At 41.3% G+C, this 10,899-nt stretch overlaps 1 protein-coding gene across 1 annotated transcript; it reads right to left on the reverse strand.

Annotated features, from left to right (window-relative positions):
- Window positions 1-605: 605 nt before the first annotated feature.
- ppp2cb (protein phosphatase 2, catalytic subunit, beta isozyme) lies at window positions 606-9,193 on the reverse strand. Its single transcript, XM_042059074.1, has 7 exons — window positions 8,678-9,193; window positions 6,214-6,423; window positions 5,806-5,979; window positions 3,404-3,493; window positions 2,394-2,555; window positions 1,672-1,790; window positions 606-1,010 (listed from the first exon to the last, which is right to left on the reverse strand). Exons 1-7 carry the CDS (start codon window positions 8,777-8,779, stop codon window positions 938-940), a joined length of 930 nt encoding a protein of 309 aa, XP_041915008.1. The 5' UTR covers window positions 8,780-9,193; the 3' UTR covers window positions 606-937.
- Between the last annotated feature and the right edge of the window lie 1,706 nt (window positions 9,194-10,899).

A 10,899-nucleotide genomic window follows, 5' to 3' on the forward strand; every position in this document is an offset into this window, starting at 1 on the left:
CAAGAATATCCTGTTTAAGTTCTATAAATAACGGTATGACTTTGTCTAAGACAGACTTGTTGCTCCCATGCTCGCTACAATACTTGTGTTTGTAACCCGTCTCCAGCGTTGTTAATAAAGCTTTGCAACCACTTTTAAAATAAATGCCACACACTCGCTTTTATTATGGTGTAGCTAGCAATTGAAAGTACTTTATTAGTTCATACACCAAAGAAGAGGCAATCACATCATGACAAATACACAGAAAAGGTCAACACAAAAAAATGGTAAACATTAGACAAAAGGGACAGTCAGGTTACAGTTTGGGGGGAGGGTGGAGAGAAGGGAGAGAGGGAAACTGTGGGGTTGTCATATACATAAAAGCATACTCCCAAAACGGAGGCTCCTCCCTCAATGTAAATATTCATTCCCAAATAGATTATAGTGTTGTGGTGCAGAGACAAGTGTGGGTGTAAGCTTGTGCATTTTGTATAAAACATTGTTGTCTTGTCACATGCCTGGCACTGCCAACTCAAAGTACAACGTCCAGTGATATTGAGGGGAGAGAGGGGGGAGAAGAAAGCGAGTTTATATCACATTTCCTTTTATTTTATCTTTTTTTTTTGTTGCTCAGAGTAATGTACATTTCAAGAACAGAGAGAACTTTTCCATCAATAGTATACAGCAGGCAATTGCACTAGAGGCTAAAATGGGACACTGTGTTAAAGTACTTAGACACAGGGCAATTTTTTTTCGGCATCAAATGCTTATATGGCACATTTTGGTCCATGTTAGTGCTTTCACGTCGTAACAGACCCCGTGCACATGTACATATACAGACATACAGCACTGTGTGTGCATATATACACGCAGACGAGCAACCACTGGGATTTTTGTCTCTTTGTTGCTTGCTTCAGGATTCTCCTCTTTGCTCCCCCCTCGTCAGGCCAGCGCGTGTTTATAAGAAGTAGTCAGGGGTACGGCGGGTGACATGGGGCTCTCCGCGTCGAGGAGCAGGGTCAAACTGAAGGCTGAGAGAATACAACCAAGCAATGTTTAGAGATTCTCACACAAAGGATCGAAAGGTAATTAAAGTAACAATGTAGGAACTTTCGTCAATTTTCAGCATTCTGAAAATACCCATTAAGTGTAGGGCTGATGTAGCCAACTACATAATCAAATCGATTAGCAAAGAGTAGGCTGCCATAACAGTAGGCTATAACTAATAATAAGCACAAAAACTAAACAGTACATCCTTGCAGGCCATAAACATACCCGCAATTACGATTTGCTGAAAGCTCAAACAGATAATGGTATGGGTATAAACAGATAATGATATTAAGAAATATTGTCCACCAGGGGAGCCATTTCTTTTCATTGCAAAACACTGCCCATGTGCCCAAGCATGGGGTTTTGTCATTTGTCATAAGTGGAAAGTATGTCTGCTGATTGTCATGCCGTTTCTGTCTACATGTTTATCTGTGGTGAGTGGGTTGTGGGGAGAGGGTTATTGTTATCCGTTTTATGTTACAAGGATGTCTCCTCATGTTTTAGCTCTTATGTTGCTTGAAACCTCTGATGTGTGAAAAAGATTATCCTAACCTAAACAAAAAACAAATGCTTCCAATTCACATGGATCCGTCACATCCAGGACAACCACCCATCAACCTCAAAAAATAATGTTGTACTTACAAGGAATATTTAAGAGTATCATCCAGTTCCATGATGGCAGCTTGATTGCCACAGCGATAGCAGTAGTTTGGCGCACTGAAAATGGTGACCACGTTTCTATCGTGACACCAGTTGTAGCCCTGGGAAGGAAAGCAAGACAGAACAGGTCAAAACGGTCAAAATTAACGGTCAAAAATTACTTCCGGAATACCAAATCTTGTCAGACAGAATGGTTCTCTGCAACTGCAATAACGAAAAGCATAAACCTCCTTTCTAACATTTTACAGTCGGGCTCATATGCTCAGGGAGCAGCACTATGATTGTGTCCAAATGAACTCCCACAGTTTGAATTGAAGATCCTTTTGTCTTCCACTCCTCTTATAATCTGTGCGTGGAGATTGGGCACATAAATGCTACCGGCAGTCCCGGTTTGAATTATGCGTTTGTGTTAAAACAGATCTGAGTGAATGAATCACAGCGGATATTTAAGGGCCTCCTGACAGACATAGGGCGTATATTAAATATAGATTTTCACCCGTGTGGGTGGATATAGCTGACTCATAGCACACAATATATACAGCATATAGACCCATCTGCAGAGAATCCTCAGAATATGCAATTATATGCCCCACTTACATGCCATTTAGCCTAAGCTTCCAAAGTACACACATACACCTAGATATTTTAAAAGGGCTGATACAAAGTAAAAATTGACAGTCTACTGTCGATTAAAAGTGACTGACCTCCATGACTAACTGGTGAGCTCGTGACACCAGAGTAAGACCATTGGCGTGGTTGAAGGTTTCAGAAATGTCCTGTCCGAAGGTGTAACCAGCACCTCGCGGAGAAATCCCCCAGCCTCCGCGGTCATCAGGATCAGACCACAGTAGGTCACACATTGGTCCCTGCAAGAGAATTGGCGTTATGGGGACAACGATAACATGCAATACCCATGGAGAATCTGTCGTCCTTGAAGGCTGAGCTGCAGGAGTTATTTGTGCAGTCAGATAGCTAAAACACAACCATTTCAAAGATGTTCATTGTTTACCACCTTTAAAATTTTTTTTTTAATCCAGCCCTTATACAAAGCCTTACTAATGAACTAGCAAACACAAGAGATCATATTTTAAATACATCTAAATTACTGCACAAATTACAGTTTCCCAGCATAAATTAACCCAACATAGTGCCAACAAGCCTGTATTATGAGACCATCTCTCAGTGTGTGGACTATGAGCCGTCAAATGAAGGCAACAATGTTATTGATTACCAGGCGCCATCTTGGTAAAGATACTGTAACTGCCCACAGGCGCAGTGGCTTCCTGTGAGCAGACAGCCATCAGTGAGCAATTAGTCGTTACAGATCTAATTTCTCAGCACACCAACACAGGCCCTGGACATGCTGTCTGTTGGGTTTCAAAAGCCACATTCAATATGTGGCACACTGTGGTGTACGCCTTGACAATCCTGATATACTGCATATTTTGTCCTTAAAACCTTTTTAAGGAGCAAAAGTTAAAAGCGCTCCAAGCGATCTTCTAAGCTAAAACATTTTTGTCACATAGAGCAAACATCACCTCACCATCTGCTAGCTGCCTGGGCCCTTATGACACTACCATAAATATTTTAAAACAAACCATAAAAGGCAATGAGAAAGTGAGCTTCATGAACACATCAAGATCATACAGCACAGAACTGTATTAATGCAAAGCTCCACAAATGCAAGCTATAAATAGTCGTTCATGGAACTGACCTCATGTGGTACTTCCTGTAGGCGATCAAGGGCCCGGATGTGATCCAGTGTGTCTATTGATGGGGAGAGCCCACCGTGCAGGCAGAAGATCTGTGATGGACACATATACACAGATATATATATACACACCAGTATATATAAATGGAGTGCATTACAAAGCTGATAAACAGTGTTTCTGTAGCTGGGTTGTGCTTGGTTTAATATAGGAAGGGAAATAAATAAATCAGTAAGGCCCCCAGATATTCAGACTGGTCGAGGAAAACCAACAAACAATTTAAGACTAGATTGTTTTCTGCTCTATAAAGCATATACTATTTGGTTGCTTAGGGTATCCAGAGGCTATTCAAAAGATGACCTTTACAGTCTTTAGTTGTACATTCTTCTCAGGAAGTCAGTAAACCAAATGTTAAAAATAGGTTAGCTCGGTTTGTTTTTTCAACTGCGTATCTCTGTTACATGACGCATACACCTATAATTGTGCTTTTTCACACCAAAACCATTTTTGGCATTCAGGAGCGACAAAATGTTTTTATACTGCAACATAACTGTATATGCAAAGTAACATCATTTAACGCAAGAAAGAAAAACATTTTGATTGGCATTCACAGTTCAATTAGATTCAGACACTATATGCTAGCCTAATCTTTCAAAAGTAGCATATTTAGAAATGTGTTAAGAAACTAATGCAAAAAACGACAAGTGATGCAATATTATTACAGGGTGTTAGCCTGGGTGCCAGTCCGAACTTAGTCCCCCCCACAACATTTGGGGTCGGGAAGTTCGGTCTGGCATTGCTCCATTGTGGAGCAACTATGTTCACCCTAGATCGAGCGGACCAATCAAATAGGGCTTTACAATGATGGACAGGTGAGCAACAGCGCCTGGTCCATCACGTCATCTGAGCACAATTAGATTAGGCCTATGTTTGAAACAAAAACGCTGTGGCTAGAAGGAGACATGGCTTTTAAGACCCCATATGGAAAATGCATATTATTTAATGAGGTTTTATCACTGAAAACGATTAGTTCTGAAAACTTTGGCCAAGTTGAGATGTGGGAAAACTTGTGGTTTCACTTTCATCAAGGGTAAACAGCGCTGTTGCATTGTGACATGTTGTTCCCTCGTTCGTTTGAAATCTCTGTTTGACCACCTGTTCAAGGGATTTGCTTTCCCAGCTGTTCATAACATGTTTGTAGCATATCAGTGTTCAACAGAATTATTTTTAAAAACGGAGGGGATCTAGGCTTTATCAGTTTTTTCCTAATAGCCTACCCTACTATGTATCTCTTAGATTTCGCTAATGAGTGTTGTAGGAGTTATTGACGGCATAATAACTTTTACAAAAGACCAGAAAATAATGTTAAGGCATTTGTGGAGAAGGATGGTTTGTGTGTTTTCTTCCTACACCTCACGGTAAGCTATTTCGTTGCTCTGATTGGTTAGGTCTATCCAATTGAGTGCAGAGGCATTCCCCCTCTGTATCGGTTGAAACACGCCCCATAATTACGTCCCATTGAGCAGTATCAGACTCATATTCTGATTAGAATTGAGTATGGCTACGTCAGGCTTCTACAGGGTGTCTAACTGCTGTGCTGACTGTCAAAGCAACCTTTGAACTCCCACAAAGTAATAAAGGCACTGTTGTACAGCGCACGATATCACATCATGTTCTATCCACTGCTTCGTAAAAAAAATAAAAAGCAAGTGTTCAGCTGGCCTGGGACACAGGGCCAGAGAGAACATGTGGAGGACTGTCGCACCAAACCTGAATAATAATAATAATAATAATAATAATAATAATAATAATAATAATAATTTCAGTAGTTACAAACAGCTTTAGCCTAGGCTGTGATGTGGAGTCACCTGAAATTCAAATGGGGTCGGCTGGGATATTGGGTCGTACAAGTGACCAGTACATTACATAAAAAATATATACATTAAATAAAACAACATGAAAACCCCCATTATATCCAAGTTAAATAACTAATCGGATCCTTCATTACAATCTAGCTAAGTAAAAATAAAATTAGACATCCCGCATGAGATCACCACAGGTAATAATGCTTGATCAATGTTCCAAACAAAGTAACAAAACATCCAGGCGAGTCAAACAAACAAATGAGCTTGCTAGGACATTTGGGGAGATATCGCTCTCAACTGGATGTTACAGCAGAGATGAGATGCACTCTCTCAACATGTTATGAATGATTGTGGTTGCCAACGTTTTGTGACATCAAAATATGGTCACCTGCAAAAAAAGGTTGGGAACCCCTTCCTGAACACCTTCCCAAAGCTTAACAGGAGGTAATGCTGCGCAACAGGTTCCAAAAATGCCGTAGCATCACTGCATTTTGACTGAATGAACTAACCATCCACTAAAGTAATGATGATGAAGGCCATACCTGTCCATCAACCAGAGCAGTCAGGGGCAAGTAGTCAAAGAGGTCTGTAAAGTACTTCCACACGTTGGCGTTGCCATATTTCCTCAGGCACTCGTCGTAGAAGCCATAGACCTGTGTGATCTGTCTGCTCTCGTGGTTCCCCCGCAGTATCGTGATGCGCTCTGGGAATCGGACCTACAGAAGACAAACATAGACTGTTGGTAGGCACCCTGATTCTGCTCCCACACTAATTAGCACAGAGCAGAGCTATTCTTAACACAGATCAATGCACACATTGTGTTTACAGAGTGCATTAATTCAGTGAACTATATGACTGTCTTAACAGCTTTTATCTGCCTTCCACACTACCTTAATACACATTGTGATGAGAGGAATGATGCTTTAGGTGAAAGGACAGAGATTAATGACCTTTAATGCTACGAGCAGCGTGACTGTCTCCACTGAGTAGTAGCCTCTGTCCACGTAATCCCCCATGAACAGGTAGTTGGTATCTGGTGACTTGCCCCCGATTCTGAAGAGCTCCATGAGGTCATGAAACTGGCCGTGCACATCTCCGCAGACTGTGACTGGACAGCGCACCTCCTGCACATTTGACTCCTTTGTGAGGATCTCTTTTGCCTTTAGAGAAATTAAAGAAAGTTATGTTTTAACACAGCAAAGATGAAAAAGATAAAGGGCCGCATAATCTGAAAGATAATCATGACAAGAAACAATCGATAGTGTAATGTTTGCTGTGAATTTTATTTCACAAAGCAGATCCCCCTCCAAAAAAAAGTTTAACACGTGCTTTTTATCTGGCATCAATATTACACGTGAGAACTACTGAGAATCACCATGGAGACCATGTGGGCTGTCCTTTCACCATGGAGACAGCTCTGCCATGTAATCCTGTTCTCAGTTCTTCTGTCATTTGATTAAACTGGGGGTGACTTCAGGAGTGAAGTATAAGTTTTATCCCTAATTTAATTCAAGGCAGATGACCACCGCAGGCCTAGGTCTTGTATACATTTAATGATACTACAGTTTTCATCACATATTGACTAACACAGTAACACCCAAGCAATGTTAACAGACCAATTTAGTCTTTGTATGATTTATTGAGGCCCAAAGTGCACTACTTGGGATATAAACAACAAAGATGTCTTTCAAACATAACCCCACACCAAGTCTGCAAAACCGTACACTAATTCTCAGTGTTCGACTCAGCTTTATAACACATATTTTGCAAACCACCACACATTTTTCTACCTAACACACAAAAATCTAAGAGGAAGTAACTTGACTTCATTTTTCAAACACAATCAAAATGCCACACTTAATCGCCACTTATTCACATTCAGTCCTAAATGTACAAACACTCATTACTTTACTGAACACCATCCAATCATTGCATTAGTATAGGCCTATGCATAAATATACTCTATATATAGGTATAGACCCTTTCAATCTGTTCTAGCGGATTTATGGTTCAAATGTTCAGAACCAATGCAGATACTTTGAAATGAAAATTAATTGGACTTTAGCAATGTTAACAGACCAATTTAGTCTTTGTATGATTTATTGAGGCCCAAAGTGCACTGCTTGGGATATAAACAACAAAGATGGAAAGGACAGACTTTGAGTTGTCTGACAACAGATTTAACCACCTCACTGCTGCAATGTGGGTCATTATGTCATAGTAAACTCATAAAAAGAAACACAGGGGGACTTTAAATAGGCTGCTAACATCTTTGTTATTTTTGAGTATCATTTTCAGAAAGCAAATCACTAACAGATTAAAACACATTTGGGTAAAACCTGTTGTTCCACTACTTTAAGAACCTATATACAGTGTGTTCATAGTAACACGTTACATTCACTATTAAACACATAACCTGGTTCTGCGCTTCAGGTATGCTGCACTGTAAAAAAAAAAAAAAAGAATATTTGACTAGCCAACTGGGTCTGTCTTCCCCTACGTACATTCGTCATTTGCAAGCAATTCTACCCGATCTTCCAAATTCGTAGATTCATACATTACATATAATATGCCAATCATTTAGATATGGATATCTGAACATTAAATTACGACTCCCCGAAAACTTTACCTGGGATAAACAATGAATTGCCCATCAAAAACACAATATTCTGAAAATGTCCGTCAACTGCTGTGACGGCTAACATTAATGGATTCAAAACGTATGCGTGCTATGCAAGGGGTGTATTGGATGCACTTGCTGGGTTAGTTAACACCATCAGATTGCTGATGGAGCTTATCTCGAACACCAAAGTTGTCGGAGTATTTTCGTCTGACGGCTGCAGGACAGCTGTTGTACGGGGATGAAGTATTTAACTATGTCAATACTGCTAGCTTAACTAACGTTATAACGTTAGACAGCCCTGCACCAAAACGTTGGTAACTGTTAACGTTAGAATCTAACCGTTAACATTTATATAGATAGAGCCGTGAAGAAGCAAGCTGGTGAACAATTCTGACAATGGAAGTCAAAGTTAACAATTGCTTCGTCTGATAAAGTAGTGTTTGATTTAATGAGTACCTGTTAAGCCGGTTATTAAACAGCAAGTTCAATTAATCTGCGATGGGAGAGAAGGCTAGCTAACATAAGTAGCTAACCTAGCAAGCTGGGCTAACAAACATAATGCTAGATGGCTAGCTAACGTTAGATACCTTACCTGAAGCTGATAACTAACGTTATCAGTAAGACAGCCATCAGTAAGATTGCCATCAACCTCATACACCTTCACTCAGTTTTAAGGCGGCAACGTTAACAGAAAACGTACGACAGATTTGCAACGTCAAGCACATTAGGCTACTCGTTATTACCTTGTCACACGAGGAATTGTACATTTTAAAAGAAATGTGAAACCTCACCTTTTCGCAGAGCGTCCTCACTTGGTTTTCCGAGAGCTGCTTACACTCATTGAGTTGTTCAACCCATTGATCTAATTCCTTGGTAAATGTTTTATCGTCCATTTTGAACGTGACCAAATTTTAAGATACTGTTTTCACTTTGTTTTCCGTTAATGCGTAGGCTGCACTGGTTATATTTAGGTACCGTCTCCGCTCGATATTCAGCTGTATAATTTCCCTCGGAGAGACGCAAGAGCCGGGTTTTCGGCGTCTAGCTCGGAGCTAACGTTGGCTAGCTTGCTAGAAGCTAAATAAATGCTGCGCTGCTAGCTTGCGAATAACAGCTCTACATAAAACAGAATACCTCACAAAATTAACAAAGACAGGCTGTCTGGTACGAAGTGACACTTAAACAGGCAATTTCAGCGTAATTACATAATTTAAATACAGGGATTGGCCGTCATAACAATTTGGCTAGCTAGTTCCCTATTCCCCCCGACCTTCCTAGGGAAACTCGCTGTGTAATGGCCGCCCTCCACTCGCCCGTTTTACGTCATCAGAATGGTATTTCCACAAGATCCGCGTGCTCTCATATTAAACTTTAATTACACTGCTGCCGTCTTGTGGCATGGAAGACATATTCCATCTAAAGGGCCAGTCGTTGCATGACATGCCAAAACTACCCTAAGTTCTGGTAAACTTATATTTTACTGAGGATATACTTGAAGTATACTATCATGTATACTATCATGTATATATATTATTTATATTTATAGTTATCAAGGATACAAGGATACAAGGAAGTTTACTGTCACATGCATATAGTTACTGGAAGTAAGAAATGCAGTGAAATTATGTCTGGTGTCAGCCTATTTGTGCATTAATGGGGGGGGGGGGGTAAAGAGTGCAGTAGAAGAGGGGTTTAGTAGATTAAGTGGCAAGGGCTGCATAAAAAAGGTGGGGGAGGATTGGGATTGGGTGGGGGGCACCAACAAGGAGCACCCAAGAGCAACAGGGGCAAGGAAAAACTCCCTTACCAAGGAAGAAACCTTGGGCAGATCCACGGCTCAAGGGGCTAACCCAACTGCCAGGGGTCTTGGTGTGTGTGTTGGGGGGATGACAGGGGAGATGGGATAGTGTGCTGTGTATGTGGGGAGAGGGCAGTGTGCAATATGTGTGTTGGAGAAGCTTCCTGATGAAATAATGTGCTGTGTATGTAGGGGGGGGGGGGGGGGGCAGGGACTTACTATTGCAAGCAGAGTACTGTATGTATGATGTATGTGAGTGATGACAGTGAAGATTAGTGTGTGGGCGGGAGGGGAGTGGAGCAGTGACTGTGTGTGTGTGTGTGTAGTGTGTAGGTGGGGGCAGTGTGCTGTAAGTATGTAGAGGATGTGTGTTGGAGAAGATCCTGAAGACAATGTGCTGTGTATGTAGGGGGGGGGCAGTGTGCAGCAAGTATGTAGAGGAGGCTTACTGTAGCAAGCAGTGTGTTGTATGTATGTGAAGTGATGACAGTGATGATGTAAGTGTGTGTGTGTTGGGGGTGGGGGGGGGGGGGGCAGAAAGGCTAGGCAATCAAGGACATGGGTAGATGGAGGAGAAATCAAAAATAATAAATAAAAAGTTCTATGGAGATGTGCAAAAGTTGGAGAAAGTCAGATATGTGTGTGTGTGTGTGTGTGTGTGTGTGTGTGTGTGTGTGTGTGTGTGTGTGTTTTGACGTGTGATGAAATAAGAAAATAAATAAAAGGTCTGTAGCATAGGGAGAGGGATGTAAAAGTGCTAAAAGTCTTGTAGGTGTGTGTGTGGGGGGGGGGGGGGGGGGGGGGGGTCATGAGTGCTGAGTAGTGAATGAGTGCAAAGTCAGTATAGTGTGAGTTCAGAGTTGGGAAATGTTTGAGAGTGCTGAGGAGTGAATGTGTGCAAAGTCAGTATAGTGTGAATTCAGAGTTCGGATGGCCTGGGGATAAAAACTTCTCCTGAGTCTCTCAGTTCTGGCTTTGTGACTACATAGGCGTCTTCTTGATTTCAGCGGTAGGAATAATCCATTGTTAGGATGAGAAGAGTCCTTCAGAATCTTTTGGGCTCTTAGGAGTACTCTTCTGGAATAGATATCTTGTAGAGCAGGGAGTTGAGTTCTTATAGTACGTTCAGCTGAGCGCACTACTCTCTGCAGAGTACTACAATCTCTAACTGTGGAGTTCCCATACCAGGTGATGATGCTACCAGTTAGAACACTC

The sequence above is a fragment of the Alosa sapidissima genome, chromosome 13 (assembly GCF_018492685.1).
Source record: "Alosa sapidissima isolate fAloSap1 chromosome 13, fAloSap1.pri, whole genome shotgun sequence".
Taxonomy (NCBI): Eukaryota; Metazoa; Chordata; class Actinopteri; order Clupeiformes; family Clupeidae; genus Alosa; species Alosa sapidissima.

Coding starts and splice junctions, on each gene's coding strand:
- ppp2cb (XM_042059074.1), bottom strand. CDS start 8,779: ATGGACGATAAAACATTTACCAAGGAATTAGATCAATGGGTTGAACAA. Junction 6,424..8,677: donor TGAGGACGCTCTGCGAAAAG/GTGAGGTTTCAC, acceptor ATTTCTCTAAAG/GCAAAAGAGATCCTCACAAA. Junction 5,980..6,213: donor CGCTGCTCGTAGCATTAAAG/GTCATTAATCTC, acceptor TGTCTTCTGTAG/GTCCGATTCCCAGAGCGCAT.